This window comes from Motacilla alba, chromosome 9, assembly GCF_015832195.1.
Source record: "Motacilla alba alba isolate MOTALB_02 chromosome 9, Motacilla_alba_V1.0_pri, whole genome shotgun sequence".
Taxonomy (NCBI): Eukaryota; Metazoa; Chordata; class Aves; order Passeriformes; family Motacillidae; genus Motacilla; species Motacilla alba.
Window position 1 is genome coordinate 24,456,290 of NC_052024.1, and position 22,258 is coordinate 24,478,547.

The following is a 22,258-nucleotide window of genomic DNA, read 5'->3' on the forward strand; positions in this document are numbered from 1 at the left end:
TCTCCCTGAAAAAACACCAATTCATTTCAGTGAAGTGTAAATATAGAATCAAAGACTGGCTGGGGGTGCAAGGGACCTTAAAGATGATTTTCCAAGCCCTTGCTGTGGGCAGGGACACATTCCTCCTGACCAGGGCTCCAGAATTCAATTATGAGCAATTTCAAGCTGCTCCATCTGAATATTTAATTAGAAATTGTTTTTCATTTCCTACCACCATCAGAGTGAGCCTGTAAGCGATCCTTCCCTTCCTCCCTCCCTCCTCAGCAGCTTCTCCCTGCGTTTAGTTTTCTATTTTTGCCCCGCCACCATTTCAGAGTTTTGGAAAACATTTCGTCACACGCCTCTTACACATCTCAGCCCAGGGTTGTTTTCACTTCTCCAGCCTCTACTCCTTTCAAAAAAAAAAACCCCAAGCCAACTCAGAAAATGTATATAAATATATATATGTATATATTATCTCCTTGTTGAGAGAGCCAGGGGATGGAGATGGGATTTGGGAAGGGATCTCTTGTCCTCCAGCTGGATGCCCAAATGGCAGCACTGAAGAACAGGAGTTGTTGGTTTTTTTAAATACAAATCAATGCTTCAGATCCCAATAGCAGCCCCTGGCACCACAACAATAATGACTCTGAAGCAGGGTAAAGTTCCTTGGTGGGGACACTGTCACCTTCCCTCCCTGCGTGCCAGGCTGTGCCTGGCTGCTGGGCACGCTGTGGCTGGAAAAGCCCCTCGGGATGAAGGAAAAGCATCTGCATGCCCAGCTGGGGGATGAGATCTTCATCCCGAGGAACAGAGCACACAGGAATCGTGGAGAGCCGTGCCCGAGGTCCCTGGTCGAGGGGCTGGGGGTGGCAGAGGGTGGCAGGGACACCCCACACACGGCTGAGCCAGCCCCAGGGAGGGTGGGCAGCCCTCAGCCCCCTGCCCGGCAGACCCCAGACCCTCGTGGGGCATGGCCAGACCCCCGTGCCATGAGCTGCCCAAGGTGCTCATCTCCAGCCGCTCCCTGCCTCCAACACTCGCTGCCTTTACCCTGGAAAACTATTTTAATTTGCTCTGAGACCTTTAGGAGCATGAAATACATTTCAGGGGTTTAGGCTAAGCAGCTTTGCCAGGTGCCCTGAGGCCCAAGGGACTGCCAGCACAGAAATCCCCAGGGATGCTCCTCTGCTCCTTCCCCAGGGAGGAGCAGAGCCTGGGGAGAGAGGATCTGCTCTCCTGGGCTCACAGGAGGATCTGTAGAAGCTGCTCCTTGGTGCTGCTGCCCAGGGCCAGCACAGGGACAGGGGACAAAGCCCGGGAGCAGCAGGCAGGGAAAACAAACAGGACACCCAGGTTTTGATTTGATTTGATTTGGTTGTGCCCCCCTGCTTGCAGCATGCTGGCTGCTCCAGCCCGACCCGCAGGGGCTGCCACGAGTAGGGAACACTTGAAGGTCACCTTCTCCTTCAGGAGGGGCTGCCCCACCCCTGGAAGTGTCTCAGGCCAGGCTGGACGGGGCTTGGAGCAGCCTGGGACACTGGAAGGGAAAGGGATGAGCTTTAGGGTGCCTTCCGAGGCACTCCCTGGCTCCCTGTGGGAGAAGCTGAGGCGCGTGTGCTGCCGAGCAGGATGGAGAGGCTCGGCAAGCAGCGCTGACAGATGGCCCAGCAGATGCTCTGGGATGGAAGTGCCTTAGTAGGTGATCCATAAAAAAGGCAGGAAGAAGATGGGAAGCATCTCCAGCATGCCATTCATAAGAGAAATGTCCCTTTTTTCACCCTGCTCCAGCCTCAGCCAGCGCCACAGCCGTGCCTGGCTGCCAGGGCTGGCACTGGGATGTGGGATCAGCTGTGCCCTGGGCAGGGGAGCCTCTCCACACTGCTCAGGGACAGCAGACCGAGCACAGAGGTCACACCTCCCTCCCAGACACAGCACAGAGTCTTCCCTGACCTCGGCAGCTCCTGGGGAAGCTCCTGAAACCCCAGGCTGGTCCCTGACCCGCGCTGGGTGGCACCCACGGGTCACCCTGGGTGGCACAGCCCCACGTCCAGCCAGGAGATGGGTGCCAGCACTCCTGACACGGAGCTCCAGCTCGGTTTGAGTCCCATGGGCCATCCACCACGGCTCCTGGGCCACCTGCCATGGACACCTGCCTTGAACCCAGCCACAAACTCACTCTGTCTGAGGGAACTGGGAAAGGAAATACTCCAAACGTTAAAGCCACTCCTGGGACAGAGAGGAAACTTCCATTTCCCTCTCAGACATACAAATGCATGGCGTGGCAGGGTGGACATAGAAACCTTAAATAGGTTGGGAGGGGCCTTAAAGGACATCTAATTCCAACCCTGTGCCGTGGGCAGGGGCACCTTCCACGGAGGAAAATGGGATATTTCACATTTAAACTGCTCCAGCTGAACAACTGGTTACAAACTGCCTTTCCTGCCCTGCTCAGTCTAAGCCCTTGGGCCAGGATCAGGCTCTGAAGGTTAAGCCCTTCCATGCAGCCCCCACCAACCTTCCATGGGGGTGTTGTTGTCCGGCCGGTTGGCAAAGACCACGTCCACATATTCCAGCTGCAGCCTCTGGAGAGAAGCCTTCAGCCCTGGGCATGGGAAAGCAGAGACAAGGACAGGCAGGGTCAGAGGGAGGCACAGACCAGAGCCAAAAGGGGACCAAACACAGCTCGGTGTATTTAAAAATGTGTGTTTTCATATAGACACACACACACAGAGCCACTCAGGATGTGAGAGGGAAGCTGAGCGATGCTGTGCCACGTCCCTGCAGCCATCCGAAGAGGAAAGCACAGCCCGGCCACACGCAGAGCCCCTCCTTCCCCAGGAATGCGCTTTGCTTCAGAGCTGCAGGGTTTGTGCTGACCAGCCCTGCTCGCAGAGCGTGTCCCTGGCAGGGGCAGCTGCCCGGGACTGCTTCAGTGCCCTGCTCCTGCCCGTGGGGAATTCATCCTGAATTTTGCCACAGAGCCTTTGCCGCTCCAGCCCAGCTCCTGAGGCCAGGGGGACGCCCCAGGGATGCAGCCCCAGAGGATGGGACACCCCAGGGATGCAGCCCCAGAGGATGGGGCACCCCAGGGATGCAGCCCCAGAGGATGGGACACCCCAGGGATGCAGCCCCAGAGGGCAGGACACCCCAGGGATGCAGCCCCAGAGGATGGGGCACCCCAGGGATGCAGCCCCAGAGGGCAGGACACCCCAGGGATGCAGCCCCAGAGGGAGGGACACCCCAGGGATGCAGCCCCAGAGGATGGGGCACCCCAGGGATGCAGCCCCAGAGGATGGGACACCCCAGGGATGCAGCCCCAGAGGGAGGGACACCCCAGGGATGCAGCCCCAGAGGGAGGGACACCCCAGGGATGCAGCCCCAGAGGGAGGGACACCCCAGGGATGCAGCCCCAGAGGATGGGACACCCCAGGGATGCAGCCCCAGAGGATGGGGCACCCCAGGGATGCAGCCCCAGAGGATGGGGCACCCCAGGGATGCAGCCCCAGAGGATGGGGCACCCCAGGGATGCAGCCCCAGAGGATGGGGCACCCCAGGGATGCAGCCCCAGAGGATGGGGCACCCCAGGGATGCAGCCCCAGAGGATGGGACACCCCAGGGATGCAGCCCCAGAGGGAGGGACACCCCAGGGATGCAGCCCCAGAGGATGGGGCACCCCAGGGATGCAGCCCCAGAGGATGGGACACCCCAGGGATGCAGCCCCAGAGGGTGGGACACCCCAGGGATGCAGCCCCAGAGGGCAGGATGGTGGCACTGGGGTGACTGGTGCCACTGGCCGTGGGGACAGGGAGGGCTTTGCCTGCCAGGCCGGGCTGTGCCCACCCACACTTTGGCTTCGGCACAGCGAGCCCTTTGCAGCTCAGTCCATAAGTGTCCACATTTTCAGAGCCTTCGTGTGAGGATCTGATGGGAGATGGCACCAAACCCCTGCAGATGTATTTATATATCCGTGTATGAGCGTGTGAGAGAGGGGAGCAGAGGATGGGCATTTTATCCAGCTCAGAATTCAGCAAACACTTCCAGCCTGCTCTATTTTGACTCATTCTTCATGAACATTCATAAAAACATTTTGTTCTTGGGAAGACTTGTAGAAAATAACTGTTCAAAATCCTCTTCTCTCTCTCACGCACACACATATATTTAAATATATATATATATAAATATAAAATATCTCTCATTGACCTTAACGTCGTTTGCTGGGTGTTCTGTGAAATTATTCCAACTCTTGTGAAATGACAGAAAAGCACTGGCCAAGTGGCTCCAGAAGAAATGGAAAATGGGTGGGTCTGGAGTGCCTGTGACACATCTGCCACCTCCCTGAGCTCCTCCAGCGCCACTGCCTCACTGAAGCTTATTCAGATGTTGCTACAAGAAAAGCTTTCTCCAGCATTACCTTACAGGGAAAGTCCCATCCTGATGTGCCTGGATCCTGCCAACACCCCAAGATCAAACTCTGCAGGGCAATCCTGGAGAAAACTGGCCAGGAGCAGGAAGGAGGAGGATGGAAGGAGCCCAAGCTGCACCCCAGGGAGGAGCTGCTGACCCCCACTCATCCCACCCGAGCTGGGCACTGCCCTGGGGCTCCCCTGGGGCTCAGACTTCCCATGTGTGCAGCACGGAAAGGAGGAGCTGCTGCCCAGAGGATTCCACCCCGAGCCCCCAGCAGCAGGCTCTGCACATCCCGTGGGGGCAGGAGGCACAAACGGGGCACGAGTCCTCCCCAGGGAGCTGGACAGCCCTGCTGGGGCTGGCACCGTCCTGCTGGGGGCTGGCATTGCCCTGGAACGCCCCTCCACAGCATTCCCCAACCCTGCAGGGACCAGCCCCAGCCCAGGAGCTGCAGGATGCTCCTGCTCCAGAGCCCGGGCTGGCTCCTCTCACGGGGACAAGGTCACAGGGACACTGCTGATCTGGGATGTGACCCTCAGTTCCCCAGGCACGGTTCTGCTCCTGGCACTGCTCTCCCCGTGCTGTGAGCTGAGCTGAGCCCTGCAGAGCCAGCTCTGGGTCCAGCCCAGGCAGACACGGCCAAGGCTTTGCCCGAGGACAAACAGAACACAGAGCTCCTGCTGTCCCCTCTCCTGCAGGGACACGGCCACAAGGACGAGGCAGAGCAGCAGGGAAGGGGAGGGGAGCAGGGATTGGGGTCAGTAACCCCAGGATGGGATGCAGCCCTTGAGGAGGAGCAGCACCAGGAGCAAAGCGCAGCCGTGCCAGCTGGCAGCCCTGCAGAGGCTGTTTCTGCAGGCTGACATCGTGCCACATCCTCATCCTCGCCCCTCCCAGCCCCACAGGCAGCCCAGGCACCCCTGGCCACGTCCGGCCCCACGGGGAAGGGCTGGGGTGTGCAGAGAGCTCCCCAAAGCCAGCAGACCCCAGGGAATGAGGGGGCGGGGGGCTGCCAGTGCAGCCCATCCACTGACACTCCTTGAGGGGAGCCAAAACGATCTTTGGGGGCGTTTGGGGCATTTCAGGATGAGTTTGGGAACTGCCCTGCATGGGGCTGGCACAGGGGCAGTGGGATCAGAGAGCCCCAGCCCGTGGGAGGGCAGGGGGATCCAGCTGGACAGAGCCCACCGGGGCAGCCCAGCCCAGTACCTTCAATGATGTGCTTCCTGGAAAGGCCTCGCTCTGTCTCTGCTCTGCAAGGGAAAAACAGGAACAGCTGGGACAGGCGCCAACAGCCCGGGAGCACTGAGCTGTGCTCTGATCTAAACACCCCCAAAATTACAGAATCCCAAACTGGTTGGGTTGGAAGGACCTTAAATCCCACCCAGTGCCACCCCTGCCATGCAGGGACACCTCCCACCATCCCAGGCTGCTCCAGCCCCATCCAGCCTGGCCTTGGGCACTGCCAGGGATCCAGGAGCTCTGGGAATCCCATCCCAGCCAGGAATTCCCAATTCCCAATCTCCCACCCAGCCCTGCCCTCTGGCAGTGGGAGCCATTCCCTGTGTCCTGTCCCTCCCTTGTCCCCAGTCCCTCTCAGCTCTCCTGGAGCCCCTTCAGGCTCTGAGCTCTCCCTGGAGCTCCTCCTCTCCAGATGAGAAACTCCAGCTCCTTAAAACACTTGGCAAAATAAACAGAAACGCAGTGACAGCAGCAGAGCACCCCCAGGAGCCACGGACCTCCCCCAGCTGCAGGGCTGGGCAGCAAACCCCAGGACAAGTGACTGTCACACTTACTTGCCACCCCAGTACAGCTTCGTGGTTATCACCAAACTGGACCTCCTGCAAAAAGAACAGGAAAATTAATACAATTAAAAAAAAAATAACAGTAACGAGATGCTGCTCATCAGTACCTGGTAAAAGCTGGGAGCAGGATCTCTGCTGGGGTGCTCAAACAGCCAGAAGCAGCTGGGAAATGTTGAGCAGACACTGACTGCAGCGTTGGTTTGGGGGGAATTCCCTGCAAATGGAACCCTGGCAGCCAGGGAGACCCCAGGAATTGCCGGGTGCCTCAGGGAGGGCACCACTGTGCTCAGGGCATTGTCCCTCTCCAGCGGGGCGAGAACACCGGGGAGCTGAGCTTCTGCCCCTTCAGAAGACAGCAAGTGAAATACCCTGCAGGTGTTTTGGTAAAATATGCTCACAAATAGTCAGGGCACGAGGGAATTGAGTGAAGTCAGGGCAAGCTGGGATTGGACATTGGAACAGAAGCCAAAGGTAATCCAAGTGAGGTGACCACAACCCCCAGACTCTTCTAATCACGGAGTAAGCAGCACCCAGCCCTCCCTCCAGGGGCTGCAGTGCCATTCCCTCCTGCCACCCTGCCCTGTGCCTCTGACTGCCAGGCAGCACTCCCAGAGTCATTAAACTCCAGCGTGAGCCACCGGAATTAATCTGTAAACTCCGCACGATATTAAACCGAAGGTTTATCATCCTCCAGCTGCCTTGCTGCACAACCAGACGCGTACGACACAATTTCCCCAGCTTTTATTGGACCTCATTCTATTTCCTCCACATCCCCCGGAGTGTTTCTTACCAAGCAATCAATCACCCCCGAATCCCCCAGGCTGGGTCTGGAGAGAGCCCTGCTAGACCCCCCTGCAGCTGAGCCTGCCCGGGACACACAGGGAGACCTTGGAAGATGTGCAAATCCCTTAAAACTCCTCAAAGGATGCTAATGTCATCCTTTAAACAGGCTGTCACCTCCTCCCGGGCTGGCACAGCTCTGCATCCCTTATCCCAGCGTTCCCAGCAGGGATGAGGTGCCACCAGCACAGCCAGCCTGCCACACGGGAGGGGATGGACAGCCCCCAGGGGTGCCACTGGGACACGGGGGACACAGAGCGTGGGCACAGCACCCAGGGGTGTCACTGGGACAGGGGGGACACAGAGCGTGGGCACAGCACCCAGGGGTGCCACTGGGACACGGGGGACACAGCCCCAGGGGTGTCACTGGGACACGGGGGACACAGAGGGTGGACACAGCACCCAGGGGTGTCACTGGGACACGGGGGACACAGAGGGTGGGCACAGCACCCAGGGGTGCCACTGGGACACGGGGGACACAGCCCCAAGGGTGTCACTGGGACACGGGGGACACAGAGGGTGGACACAGCACCCAGGGGTGTCACTGGGACACGGGGGACACAGAGGGTGGACACAGCACCCAGGGGTGCCATTGGGACAGGGGGGACACAGAGGGTGGGCACAGCCCCCAGGGTGTCACTGGGACACGGGGGCACACCCCAAATCCCAGGGGAGCACCTTCCCTGGGCTCTGGGAAGGTGTGGCTGCTCCTGTGGGACCAGGGCACCCAGCGAGGGGAATTCTGCAAACCACAGGCAATGCCATACTGTACCTCCAGCCCTTCTTCTTCAGGATGTTCCCCAGGATCACCTCGGCCCTGTGCAGGAAGAGCTCGGCGTGAGGGGGGCAGGGGGTGCTCAGTGCCCACACCCAGCCCGGCTGCAGCTGCCCCTGCCCTCCCTGGTGACAGTGACCCCCAGCTGGGACAGACCCATCCAGCACAGAGCCTCTTGTCCCCCGCTGCCCCTTCCCAGGTCCCCTGGTGCCTGACCCCGGGCTGGTCCCCAGCAGGACACGCTGGGGAGCCCTGTTGGTCAGCCCAGTCCCATTTAGCACGGGTGGTGTCCCCTCCATCCCACAGGTGACATCCCCCCACCCCACAGTGGCTCTGGGAGCAGCCAGAGTGGCTCCCCTGGGATCCGTGCCTGGAGCTGAGATCCACCTTCCCTTTGCTCAGGGAATTCCTCTCCCTGTGCCAACAACAGGGGCACGAGTGGTGCACTCCAGCCTTTGCTGGGTACGAGGGGCTTTGGGTGAATTATTTGTGTTTATTTGTTGAGTGCCCCAAATACAAAGGTCCTCCTGTCCCACTCAGGGTCAAAGAGGCTTTCCAAGCACGCCAGAGCCCAGCCCATCACAGGGGGAGCAGAGAGCCCAGGGAAGGCAGGTGCAGCTCTGCCAGCCCCTCCAGGCACCCCCTGCGCAGGTGTGGCTCTGCCAGCCCCTTCCAGGCACCCCCTGCGCAGGTGTGGCTCTGCCAGCCCTTTCCAGGCACCTCCTGCCCAGGTGTGGCTGTGCCCCAGCCCTGCCCAGGTGTGGCTGTGCCCCAGCCCCTCCAGGCACCCCCTGCCCAGGTGTGGCTCTGCCAGCCCTTTCCAGGCACCCCCTGCCCAGGTGTGGCTGTGTCCCAGCCCTTTCCAGGTGTGGCTGTGCCCCAGCCCTGCCCAGGTGTGGCTGTGCCCCAGCCCTGCCCAGGTGTGGCTGTGTCCCAGCCCTGCCCAGGTGTGGCTGTGCCCCATCCCCTCCGGGCACCCCTGCCCCTGCACTCACTTGCCGGCCGCGTACACCTCGGCCGTGTCGAACAGGTTGACGCCGCTCTCGTAGGCGATGGTCATCAGCTGCTCGGCCACCTGGGGAGGCACAGGGGACAGCCAGGTGACAACCACGCCCCAGGCAGGGAAAATCCCACGGGAGCGGGCTCAGCACGGCCGGGAGGGCTGTGGCAGCCCCTGCCCAGGGGACACCTCCGGCAGGGAGGGAGGGACACCAAAACTCGGATTTACATCAGCCCCCCCGGAGCCAGCCCGGCAGGAGCTCATCTCCTCTCCCGGGAGCTTTCCATCAGGAAGGCAGCCAAGGATTTAACAGGGTTACAGGAGATGCTCGGCGGTGCTGCCGGGTTTAACACAGAAGTGTTAATTCTGTGTTCCTGGGGGGTTTAATGTTCCTCTGGCTGCCTGCCAGCCTTGCTGCAGCTCTCCAGAGAGGGTGGGGAAATGCCTGAAGGTCATTTGTGGGGCCCTGGGGCTCCTCTGCACCCCGAGGGGCTGAAGGCTCTGGCTCAGCACCCTGAGGGCAGCCCCAAGGACAGGGCTGTGCTTTTCTCCTGCTTTTCCATGGAATTTGTCCTGCTTTGCATGGAATTACGGTGAGCAAGGGGGGCAGGAGGAGCAGAGCGCAAAGTGGACATCAGAACAGGCCTCGACTGACCATCACCTGACTGGTCATCATCCCACAGTGCCATGAGATGGGATCAAAGCCGAGGATCCATGGGGACCAAAGCCGGGGATCCATGGGATCAAAGCCGGGGATCCATGGGGACCAAAGCCGGGGATCCATGGGGACCAAAGCCGGGGACCCATGGGATCAAAGCTGGGGATCCACAGGGACCAAAGCTGGGGGATCCATGGGACCAAAGCCAGGGAGCCACGGGGACCAAAGCCAGGAGATTCACTGGGACCAAAGCTGGGAATCCATGGGATCAAAGCTGGGAATCCATGGGATCAAAGCTGGGAATCCATGGGATCAAAGCCGGGGAATCCACGGGACCAAAGCTGGGAATCCACGGGACCAAAGCTGGGAATCCATGGGACCAAAGTTGGGAATTCAAGAGACCAAAGCTTGGCAGTTCACAGGACCAAAGCCAGGGGAGCCACAGGAGAAGCAGTGCCACCATGACAGATGAGTGAATTTGAAGGAAAACCCCTGGAACTGAGGCTCCTGGGCTCTCCTCCTCCTGCCAGAGCTGTTTTGGGGTTGTTCCACGTCCCGGGGGCAGGCAGCTGCTCTCCCTGGGGCGCTCACATCTGGCACAGCTGGGCTGCAGAGGAGCCCACGTGCAGCCCCGTGCTCCGGGGGGGATTCCCTGCATCAGGAGCCATCTGCTCCAGGGAACAGCACGGAGGAAACCCGAGCTCCTTCTCAGTTGTTTCAGCTTATTATGTCAAAAATAAATCACCTTTGTAAGGCCAGCCCCTGCCTGTATTTGGGACTGTTGCCCGTTATGTCCACACACAAAAATAGTTCCCAGTTCGTGCTGCAGGAGCCCAGGGGAAGCAGGGGACATTGCTGGGGACAGCACGGGACAGGAGATGGCCCTGAGGGGTGGATGGGGCTTGTGAGAGTCCACCTCTGGGAATGTCAGATTCATTAGGGGCTTATGGCAGAGCTCTGTGTAGTGACTCGCTGCTGTCTCTCTGTGCAGGAAGGCTCCAGGAGCTACAATTTCATTTAAAAATGAAATTAAACCCCCCACGCAGAGCAGGGTTTGTTCCATGCACTCACCTCGTCTGAGATCTGACCTCCAAAAGTGACCCAGGTCCCTGGAAAAAGCAAAATAATCTGTTACTACGAGAGGGTTTCAACATCAAAAATGAGATTTCACCAGAATTCCCTTTGGGACTGAATGGGTTTGAGATGGGGTGAGCTGGCTCAGGGGTGGTGCAGCCCCAAGAGAGCTCCTGCAGCCAGGCAGGACAGGGCCCTGCTCCCAGGGCAGCACCCAGGGGCTGCTGTGGTGCCAAAATACAGAGCTGGATTCAAATCATGGAATGGTTTGGGATGGAAGGGACCTCAAAGTCCATCCAGAGCCACCCCTGCCACGGCAGGGACACCTCCCACTGTCCCAGGCTGCTCCAGCCCTGTCCAGCCTGGCCTGGGACCCTTCCAGGCCCTGAAATCAGAAGCTCTTTCCAAATCAGAAATCATTTTCCAAAGCTTCCATTTGACAAATTGGAAAAAACCCGCGATGCTGCCACAACACGTTGTTTGGGGAATGAAAGTCTCCTTAAATATGGACTTGAGCATTTAGCATCCTGAAAGTCAAAATTAGAATTAAAAAAAAATAAAAGAAGAAGACATTAAAAAAGAGAAATATTTCTTCTGACAGGAAAGATTTCCAACCCAAAGCGACTTTTCCCTGGGAAGTTCTCCATTAACCAATGTCCAGTGCCAGCCCAGCCCAAGGGCACTGCTTCCTCTAGGCTGCTCCTAAAGCTGCTGCAGTTTAGGCTCAGCTGCTGGCTCTGGTCTATTATTAGGAGAACTTGGGGCATTATCTCTTTATGATCATTGCTTAACAAATAAAATAAAATAAAATAAAATAAAATAAAATAAAATAAAATAAAATAAAATAAAATAAAATAAAATAAAATAAAATAAAATATCCTGTGGTGGAAGCAGCGTGTGGATTTAACCAGATCACAAATCAGTTTGGGTTAGAAGGGACCTTTAAAGGTCAGCAGGCCCAACCCCAAGGAGCTCCCACAAGAACATGATTTCTGTGTCTAGATGTTGCATGCATGTGTTTATTTTAGGGATACACATCTCCTCAGGCAGTGGGGAAGAGGCAGCAGGGAGCTGGGGAAGCAGCAGGTCACCGGGGGGCCCTGCCCAGACATCCCTGCTGCCCTGGGCTCAGCAGGGCTGTGACACCCCTGGGCCTCCTGCCAGCCTGGCACAAGGTCCCCCTGAGCCCAGCACAGCTCCTCCAGAGCTCCTCAGAGCTCCCTGAGCCCAGCACAGCTCCTGGGAGCCCCCTGAGCCCAGCACAGCTCCTCCAGAGCCCCCTGAGTCCAGCACAGCTCCTCCAGAGCCCCCTGAGCCCAGCACAGCTCCTCCAGAGCCCCCTGAGCCCAGCACAGCTCCTCCAGAGCTCCTCCAGAGCCCCCTGAGCCCAGCACAGCTCCTCCAGAGCCCCCCTGAGCCCAGCACAGCTCCTCCAGAGCCCCCCTGAGCCCAGCACAGCTCCTCCAGAGCCCCTGAGCCCAGCACAGCTCCTGGGAACCCCCTGAGCCCAGCACAGCTCCTCAGAGCTCCCTGAGCCCAGCACAGCTCCTCCAGAGCCCCCCTGAGCCCAGCACAGCTCCTCCAGAGCCCCCTGAGCACAGCACAGCTCCTCCAGAGCCCCCTGAGCCCAGCACAGCTCCTCCAGAGCCCCCTGAGCCCAGCACAGCTCCTCCAGAGCCTCCTGAGCCCAGCACAGCTCCTCCAGAGCCCCCTGAGCCCAGCACAGCTCCTCCAGAGCTCCTCAGGCCCCCAGCTGGAAACCCCAGGGAGATTTCCCCAGCCCTGGCAGTGTCCCAGGCCAGGCTGGAGCAGCCTGGGGCAGCGGGAGGTGGCAGGGTGGCACTGGGGACCCCTCCCAACCCACCCCAGCCGTGGAGCGGGGATGGAGCAGGACAGGGACTGCAGCGCCAGGGCTGAGCTCAGGGGCTGCCAAGGGGCAGGAATCGCAGCTTCCCTGCCTGCCTGCACTTGAAAAGACGCAAAAGCTGCTCCCAGCCCCTCCTCAAAGAGGGACGGGGTCCCTGGGTGCCAGGACATGAACCCCGAGCAGGGGCGGAGGCGCCGGGGCAGCTTTGATCAGCCCTGCTCAGAGCACACAGCCACTCCTCACCTCCGGCAGCAGGAGCTCGCTCTCTTTCCCTCAAAAAAAGGCCAATCTGAATTTTTTAATACGTCAGGCTGCTCTCAGCGCAAATAAAGCTATTTAAAGATGCACAGAGTGTGAGTTCAAACTGCAACTCCTGACTTCCTGCAGAACAGCCCGAGCTGGAAAAGCCAAGTTTGCCACAGATCAGAGAGGAAATGGAAACCAAACAAATGAGCAAAGAGCACGTATTTTCTAGCTAATTTTGTGTTTTCCTTAGCTCTGCAAGGACAACAATAATGGGACAGGAGTACCCCTGCTGCACCTTGCTGGCTACAGAGCTCAGGAGAGGCATTTTCCCTGATTATCGGAGTTTAAATGCTCTGGTCCTGCTCAACAAAGATAAAACTGAAACCTGTTTTCATTTTATCTTTAAGCCTCTTCATGCAGATAAAAAAAATAACCAAATGAAGCCTGATTTCCATGTTAAAGCTTCGGAGGTGTTATTTTTACAGGAATACATTAAAATGTGTTTGTACCAAAAAATGGGTTGAGACTGTTTGTCTCAGAGTGATTTTTTTTTCCCTTTTGCATAAGCAGCACACAGGTGCACAGGTGAGAAGGAAGGGGATTATTCATCCTCCCCACAGAGTGCACAGCCTGTCAAAATTCACCTTCTGACACAAAGCCTGTCCCACCGAGTGACAATGTGCTCGGGGCTTGGGGCACAGGGGGAGCAGCCCTGTGAGAGCGAGCTCAAAGCAGGACACCGGGCACCCCAAAGCTCCTGAAATGCACAGAATAAACATCTCTGCTACTGCACAGCCCTGCCTGAGGTCCCAGGGCCCAGCTGGGGCACAGGAGCACAGCAGGAGCACGCGGGTGGGGATTCCAAGGGGCATTTTTCCCCATGATCATCACAAAAACCAGGGGGGGATGTGAATTTGGCTCAGCAAGGTGAGCCCCAAGGCACCAGCTGTGGCTGGGCGAGGGAGAGGCTCTGCTCTCTGCTTCAGGAGCAGGGAAGGCACCCCCAGCACAGCAGAGGCACGGCGTGGCACAGGCTGCTCCCCTCCCTCTGCAAATCAAAAAAAGGCAAAAAAAAGCACAAGGCGCATTTGGCATTTCAAACAACAGCCAAGGATGATTCACAACCTCAGCCAACACACTCATCTGGGAAGAAAAATATACTGGAGAAAGACATCGATGTTTTTAATTGCTCCTTTCCCCTTTCCAAGTGGCTGTCTCTCACCTGCCCCAGCTCATGGCTTGGACAGGCATCCCCCGCCCCAGGACAGACAGACTTCCCACCACTGCCCCTCGCCCATCACCGTCCTCCCTCCCGCCTTGAGGAGTGGATCTCCTCGCCTCCAAGGGGAATTCCTGCCCCAGGCCCGGCTTTGGCTCCCGCTCCAGCCCAGCAAAGCCCACCTGAGCAGCGCCACAGCCCTGCCTGCACCAGTGTCCCCAGTGCAGGAGCAGGGCTGAGCCCCCAGCCCCTGCTGCCGGCAGGCATGGTGCCAAACCTCACCCCAGAGCAAGGACCGAGGGCACAGCAGCCCCCTCTGGGCTCACAAAACACCATTTCTGCAGCCACCTGTCACCTTCTGTCCACGGGACTGGGGATGTTGGGATGGCAGGTCTGTCCTGCTCCTCTCCCTGCAGCCAGGGCTCATCATCACCTCTTTGGAGGTCAGGGCTTTCTCAAAAGCTGCAGGAGCCCACAGGCAGGGTCCCCCTGGGCTGCACAGGTGAAAAGCATCACCTGGCCCTCCCTGCAGTCAGCAGCACCTTCCACCAAGGAAAGAGGCTGGCAGCAGCCCAGGGCCAGGCGGGCAGATCCCCAGGGAAAGGCTCACCTGGAGGAAACTCATCCGGGCAGGGGGGGAAAGCTCAGCCCCGGCAGGAGCAGGACCAGCTCTGGGATGATCCCAGGGAAGCTCAGCCCAGGCAGGAGCAGTCCCAGCACTGGGATGATCCCAGGGAAGCTCAGCCCAGGCAGGAGCAGTCCCAGCTCTGGGATGATCCCAGGGAAGCTCAGCCCAGGCAGGAGCAGTCCCAGCACTGGGATGTTCCCAGGGAAGCTCAGCCCAGGCAGGAGCAGTCCCAGCTCTGGGATGTTCCTGGGGAAGCTCAGCCCAGGCAGGAGCAGTCCCAGCACTGGGATGTTCCCAGGGAAGCTCAGCCCAGGCAGGAGCAGTCCCAGCACTGGGATGTTCCTGGGAAAGCTCAGCCCAGGCAGGAGCAGTCCCAGCACTGGGATGTTCCCAGGGAAGCTCAGCCCAGGCAGGAGCAGTCCCAGCACTGGGATGTTCCCAGGGAAAGCTCAGCCCAGGCAGGAGCAGTCCCAGCACTGGGATGATCCCAGGGAAAGCTCAGCCCAGGCAGGAGCAGTCCCAGCACTGGGATGTTCCTGGGGAAGCTCAGCCCAGGCAGGAGCAGTCCCAGCACTGGGATGTTCCTGGGGAAGCTCAGCCAGGCAGGAGCAGTCCCAGCACTGGGATGTTCCCAGGGAAGCTCAGCCTGGCTGAGCAGTCCCAGCACTGGGATGTTCCTGGGGAAGCTCAGCCCAGGCAGGAGCAGTCCCAGCACTGGGATGATCCCAGGGAAGCTCAGCCCAGGCAGGAGCAGTCCCAGCACTGGGACGTTCCCAGGGAAGCTCAGCCTGGCTGAGCAGTCCCAGCTCCACGGGAGCTGCAGTGAGGCAGGAATGATGCTCATCTCTGCTCTGAGGGCCCTCCCTGCCTGGAAGCACTGCCAGCAGCTGCCCCTAGGCCAGGAGGAGCAGGATGTCACTGAGGGGTCCCTGCTCTCAGCCCTGCCCACCTCGGATTTCTGCCCCTTCTCCTCCACTTCTCCTGCAGGATGAAGCACACTCCCACCTGGCTGAGATTTTGCAAGGCTTTTGAGGAAGACTGCTGAGCCTTCAGAAACTTTAGCGAGCCCTAAATTAGATTTTCATGCTGCAGAGAACACAGGGAAACACATTTATCTTTTGGGGAACTGCAAGAGAGAAGGCATTTAGGAAAGTCAGATCAAGCAGAGCCGGGAGCAGACACCGGGGGGATCCACAGAGGGACAGGAGGGACGAGGGGGAGGGTTTAAACTGAAAGAGAGGAGATTTAGATCAGATATTGGCGAGAAACCCTTCCCTGGCAGGGTGGGCAGGCCTGGCACGGGGTGCCCAGAGCAGCTGTGGCTGCCCCTGGATCCCCCAAGGCCAGGCTGGACAGGGCTTGGAGCACCTGGGACAGAGGGAGGTGTCCCTGCCGTGGCAGGGAGAGAACAGGACGAGCTTTAAGGTCCCTCCAACCCAAAGCCACCATCCAAAAGAAAAGGTGCTGAGCAGCAGGAGAAGCCCCTGCCCACTGCAGGGGATGCGGGCTGCTGGATTCGGGGTTTCAGGCTCCCCTGCTCCCCTCTCCCTGCACAGCTGGGGCTCAGCAGGAGGAGGTGCCCAGCAGCCTCCCCAGCCCCTGCACAGCTGCACTCACAAAGGCTCAGTATATTTAGATGCTGCTGCAGTTCCACTTGAAATCAAAGAAAAGCTCTGCAAAACTGTTTGGGGTTTTTTTTTTCTTTTCTTTTCCTGCTGCTACTTCCTTTCCGTGGCTTGCTCCTCCACCACACCAGCAGCGCTTGGGGAAGCTGTGAGGCTGACAAATAAAGCTGATAAATAAAACTCTGCACAGAGCAGTCCCTTCCAAGGCTGGGGCTATTTTAACCAGAAGAGCTCTTGGCAGAGCGGGCCCTGCTTCTCCCACGTGTGCTACAGGGTGACTTTCACAACCCCTCCAGTTTGAGCCCACACCCCAGAGGGCTGACAGCAGCTCTGGGGGCAGCCAGCCCTGGCAGGGACGCTCAGGCAGAGCCCCCCAGCTCCTCACCTGCCCCAGGGCAGCAGCACCTCCTCGCCCTGGCAGTGCTCACCTGGGCAGGTGGCCCCCTGGAGCTTATCCCAAACACAGCTTGTGCTCCACCAGGCTCCTGGTTTCCCACAAACAGCCCCAAGGCCGTATTTATTGTCAGAACAGCCTGAGCAGAATAATCACAGAATCATGGGATGGTTTGGGCTGCAAGGACTTGCAGCTCATCCCATTCCACCCCTCTGTTGGGCAGGGACACTTCCCATAGACCAGGTTGCTCTGACCTAATAATAACAATAGAATTGTTAAATAATGTTATTGTTATTATAACTGGACTTCTCAAAGAAAATTCCAGTAACTACCAAGCCAAACTGCGCCCAGGATGGAAATTTCCTGATGACTAAAGCCAAGCATGCCACAGGTTGTGAGTCTAGAGACAGCAGTGTTTCCCTGGCTGTCCCACGGGTCGAAAGCTTGCTGCAGACTCCTCGGATCTGTGGGTACATCAACTGATTTAAATACTCTGAGTAAGTGGAGAATGAACCTTGCCATCTTAGATTCGTAATTAGCTTAGATTCATAATTAAGCTACTGTTGCGCTCATAGCAAATCCTATTGAGTCACTTTATAAATGTTAAATTAGTCAACTGATTAAGCCCTGCTATTGTTGTGGTGATGGAGCATTGCTAAACCCTCCAGACCCGAAGCACTGCTCAGTCTGGGGCTGCTCTGGCCCCCAGGGCTCCAGGGGAGGGTCTCCCTCCCCCTCGTCACCCACCCTCCTGTGGGCCAGCATCCTCTTCAGCCACTGCAGACTGATTTTAACCTGAGCTCCCTCCACGTGCTCTGAGTAGCGACAAACCAAAGCGTTCCATCAAACTCCATGGTTTTATAAACTCACACTGGGCCTGCTGCCTTTCTCAGCCAGTCTTTAAGGCCCCTGAGCTGGTGTCTCCACCTCACTGCGACCCCCAGGAAGCAGGAATGGGGCTGGAGGGGCTGTGCTGGGGCAGAGCCCCCATCCCTGGGGCTCCTGCACATCCCGGGGCTGCACGGCAGAGCTCAGCCTCCTCCTCCTCCTCCTCCTCCCTGCAGGGCTGGGTGTCCATCACACAGCACCGTCTGCATCCCAGGGGATGCACTCCAGAGCCTTTCTCTGAGTGAAGGCAGCAGGAGCTCCCCAGGAGCCGAGCAGAGCCTTCCCCAGGAAACAGCACACGGAGGGGATAAAACATTGGTGTGGAACTGTGGGCTTCTGGAACTGGGGATAAAACATTGGTGTGGAACTGTGGGCTTCTGGAGCACACAGAGGGGATAAAACATTGGGATGGAACTGTGGGCTTCTGGAGCACACAGAGGGGATAAAACATTGGGATGGAACTGTGGGCTTCTGGAACCATGGGATAAAACATTGGTGTGGGACTGTGGGCTTCTGGAGCTGGGGATAAAACATTGGGATGGAACTGTGGGCTTCTGGAACCAGAGGATAAAACATTGGTGTGGAACTGTGGGCTTCTGGAACTGGGGATAAAACATTGGGATGGAACTGTGGGCTTCTGGAACCAGGGATAAAACATTGGGATGGAACTGTGGGCTTCTGGAGCTGGGGATAAAACATTGGGATGGAACTGTGGGCTTCTGGAACTGGGGATAAAACATTGGTGTGGAACTGTGGATAAAACATTGGTGTGGAACTGTGGATAAAACATTGGTGTGGAACTGTGGATAAAACATTGGTGTGGAACTGTGGGCTTCTGGAGCCAGGGGATAAAACACTGGTATGGAATTGTGGGTTTCTGCAGCCAGGGGGATAACAGGGCACATAGGGAAGGGGATGGGATGGGAAATGGGGTGGGATCCACGGGGTGGGATCCACAGGGTGGGATCCACGGGGTGGGATGGAGCTCTGCCCCAGCCCAGGCTAGCCCTGGCCCTCCTGGGGACACTCCGTGGCATCCCTGCAGGCTGCTCCCCCGAGGGAGCGGGCACACCAGAGGGTTTTGCAGCACGAACCCTCCCACAGCTCCCCTGAGGGCTGGGCTGGGCACAGAGGCCGGAGGTACTCACCCAACCCCAGGCACGACACTCTCAGCCCGGACTTCCCGAGGTTTCTGCAAGGAAAAGAAAATAATTAGAGAATGCAGCTCAGCCCTCGAGGGACACACAGCATAACCCCAGGGGCAGCCAGCAGCTGCAGGGGACAGGCCACAGCTTTGCCCAAACGCTGTTTTCCTCCAAAAGGGGCACAGGTCCCACAGTGGGAGCCGGGCACCCAGGCTGGGGAGGGGTGGGTGTGCTGCCATCCTCCTCCTCCCAGTGCTCAGCGCTGGCAATAAACCCAAATAAATGCTGCTGTACCTCACAGCCACTGTCAGCTGGGGCCCCACAAACCCTCCCTGCACTCGCACAGCACCCCAGAGTGGTTTGGGTGGGAAGGGCCCCACAGCTCATCCCATTCCACGGGGCAGGATCAGGAATAAATCGCTGCCCAGCCCTGTGCTGCAGGCACCTCAGACAGTCCCTGCCCCTCCTGCCGAGCTGTTTGAAGGCAAATGAAACCCAGCAGAAGGAAAAGCCCCGCTGGCCCCGGGCAGGGTCAGGGGAGGGCTTGGCCAGGCTGTGACCCGTGCCTCCAGCCCGTCCCATTTTCCACACTGGATTTCCTGCCCTGTCAGGTTCTCGTCCCTGCAGCACCATTTCCCTGAGGAGCATCCCGGGGGGGCAGGAGGACCAGCCAGACCACGGGGCAGGACTGCCCATCCTCCCACCCCTCCAGGACCCCTTAACACATGGCTGTGCCCAAAATTCAGTGCTCCTAATGGGGATTTCAGCTGCTGGGAGACACAGGAACCTGACCTGCAGGTCTGTCTGAAAAGCTGCAGCTGCATCTCCAGCCCCACGAGCCCCCAGGCTCACAGCACAGCTAAGGCAGGCACTGACCTCTTTTTTTGAGTGTGTGTTCTATTTTTTTCTTCTTTATTCCTTTTCTAGTTTTCCTTCCTTTTTTCCTTTTTTTTTTTTCCCATCTTTTGAGTGCAAGCACAGCTGGAGCCTGCCCACCAGCAGCACAAATCCTCCCCACCCTCCCCAGCACGACTGGAACCCTCGGGAGGTTCAGAGGCAAAGCCCCAGAGCTGCAGCACCGAGGGCAGGAGCCCCAGAGCCACGGGATGGGGGTTTCTGCATCCCTTATTCCTTCTGCACACAGCCCACCCACCCCATACCACCCCTTGGAGTCAAGTGCTGCTGCTCATTCCCTCACAGCTTCCAACTGTTTTGTTGGTTTTTAATCCTATTTTTCTCACAGACCTGATCTTAGCTGTTCAAAGCCTGTGGGCACAGCTCAGCCATGAACCCCACATGAATACAAACACACATCTACACACACATCCTTTGTACATATTTGCACACGTATATATTTTATATACCCACCCCTTTGCACATTTGTCCTTCAGCTCTATGCATATATATATGGATAATATGGATATATATAAAAGGATATATATATATATATATCCTTTGTGTGTAACCTTTTATGGAAATACTCACACATACCCTTTAAATCTATAAATCCATGGGCACGCCCTCTTTATACCTCCCTTTTTATATCTACACACAGAGACATCCCCAGTGTGCAAACACAGGTCCTCTCCATGCATCCCTTTATACACCCCTAATCCATGTGTTTGTAGGAACGATGGTGGGAGCGCACCTCTGGGGCGTTTCCCTGCATTTCTGGGATTCACCACCCCTGGCAGTGGGATCTGTGGCAGCGCCTCAGCCCAGACCTCAGTGATTGCCCCCACAGCTCCCCTGGCCCGGCCAGGGCTGCTCCCTCCCCACTCCAGGCAGCTTTTGGGGTAAAACACACCAGGTTTGCCCCAGGGAGCAACACCCGGCGCTGTGAAGAGCCCGCTCAGCCGACAAACCCGGGCAGAAACGCCGTGTTTGGATTTCCAGAGCTCTGCCGTTTGCTCAGCACACACCTGACCCGCATCGTGGGGAAACTGATGCTGGAAATGCCAAATCCCCGCGGGGCCTGATCCCTCTGCAAAGGGAGGAGCTGGGCAGGGGGAACGCTGAGCCCATGGCCCAGCCCGAGAGCACCCCCAGGTGTGCAGAGAGGCCCCACCTGCACGGGAAACTGGTCACACTGGGGGAAACTGGTCACACCTGGGGGAAACTGGTCACAACTGGGGGGGGGAAACTGGTCACAACTGGGGGGGGGAAACTGGTCACAACTGGGGGGGAAACTGGTCACAATTGGGGGGGGGAAACTGGTCACACTGGGGGGGGAAACCGGCCCCAGCACAGACCTGGTGCTGTGTAAGAGCTCCCGGAGCCCAGGCCTGGTTCCTCCTGCAGGGCAGGAATTGGCCTGGAATTCGTCATTCAAGAGCTGCTTCTCTCCTCTGCCTCCCAAAACGGGAGAAACAAACCCACAAAAACCCAGCAGGCAAATACCCACATATACCTCCGTTCACACCCGTTCAGGTGGGTGCAGGTGGAGATGGAGCAGACAGACAGACGCACAGACAGACAGGCACGTGCCTGGAGCTGCACGCTTGCCAAGTGAAATCAATGGGCTGTCTCCCAGTAACGGGGCAGCGAAAGCTCCTTGTGCTCCCCCCGCACTGGCTCTGGGCTCGGGGACAATGCGGCAGCCCCGTGCCTGCAGCTGACCTGGCAGCAGCCCCACGGCTGCCCGGGGTGGCTGTGCTGGGAGCAGGGCCTGCCAGGGGCCGGGAACGGATCCCAGTCCATCAGGAGCATCTGCTGAGGCTGAGCATCCTGTGGGAAACTGCTGGGTGCCTGTGCCGGCCAGCTCGGGGGGCTCACCAAGGGTGGCATCCCCCTGCCCAGCAGAGCCTGGGCTGGCAGCACCCAAGGGTGGCATCCCCCTGCCCAGCAGGAGCCGGGCTGGCAGCACCCAAGGGTGGCATTCCTCTGCCCAGCAGGAGCCGGGCTGGCAGCACCCAAGGGTGGCATCCCCCTGCCCAGCAGGAGCCGGGCTGGCAGCACCCAAGGGTGGCATCCCCCTGCCCAGCAGGAGCCGGGCTGGCAGCACCCAAGGGTGGCATCCCCCTGCCCAGCAGGAGCCGGGCTGGCAGCCTGTCCCACGGCAGCAGCCTGGCAGCAGAGCGGGCTCTGAGTCACAGCAAACACAGCCTGCAGCCTGGCACCTGCTGAGAACGCCCCGGGGTGCCCGGCGGGGCTGGCAGCACCCTGCACTAGGCTGCTCCTCGCCCCGGGGGATCCTGGCAGGCCGGGGCAGCAGCCCTGCGGGGAGCTGGGGCAGCAGCCCCGGAGCTGCTGCCAAGCCCAGCCAGGCAGGGAAAAGGCTGGCAGTGTGCTGGGAGCCCAGCCCGGGGCAGCAGGGAAGGGGTGGCACCACTACTGTGATATTTTATGAAAATCCTTTGCTGGGATTTTCTCCTGAGAAGCTCCAAGACAGAAATGTAAACAATAACTACCTGATGGCTGTGGAATGGGATCTAGTTTACTAACAGGTGCATCTCTGGTTGGTCTCCCATGAATTGTTTTTACTCAATAACCAGTCATTGGTCCAGCTGTGTTGAGACTGAGCAGCTACAGGTTTTTGTTATTCATCCTATTCTATTTCTTTCTAGCTTCCTGATGAATTCTTTTTTCTATTCATTTAGTATCATTTTAATATAGCTTCTTAATATAATGTATCATAATATAATAAATCAGCCTTCTGAAACATGCAGTCAAGGTTCTCATCTCTCCCCTCATCCTGGGGTCCCT

General features: G+C 58.1%; 1 protein-coding gene across 3 annotated transcripts in view; it reads right to left on the minus strand.

The window, feature by feature from the left end:
- Positions 1–22,258, minus strand: part of KCNAB1 (potassium voltage-gated channel subfamily A member regulatory beta subunit 1) — a 70,821-nt gene that overhangs the window by 7,672 nt on the left and 40,891 nt on the right. For all 3 annotated transcript variants that reach the window (XM_038146266.1, XM_038146267.1, XM_038146268.1), the window contains exons 2-8: positions 18,557–18,600; positions 10,539–10,576; positions 8,805–8,884; positions 7,807–7,851; positions 6,186–6,230; positions 5,599–5,642; positions 2,498–2,584 (exon numbers count right to left, since the gene is read on the minus strand). In XM_038146266.1, the coding sequence (XP_038002194.1) occupies positions 2,498–2,584; positions 5,599–5,642; positions 6,186–6,230; positions 7,807–7,851; positions 8,805–8,884; positions 10,539–10,576; positions 18,557–18,600 (383 nt within the window). The remainder of the gene's footprint in view (positions 1–2,497; positions 2,585–5,598; positions 5,643–6,185; positions 6,231–7,806; positions 7,852–8,804; positions 8,885–10,538; positions 10,577–18,556; positions 18,601–22,258) is intronic.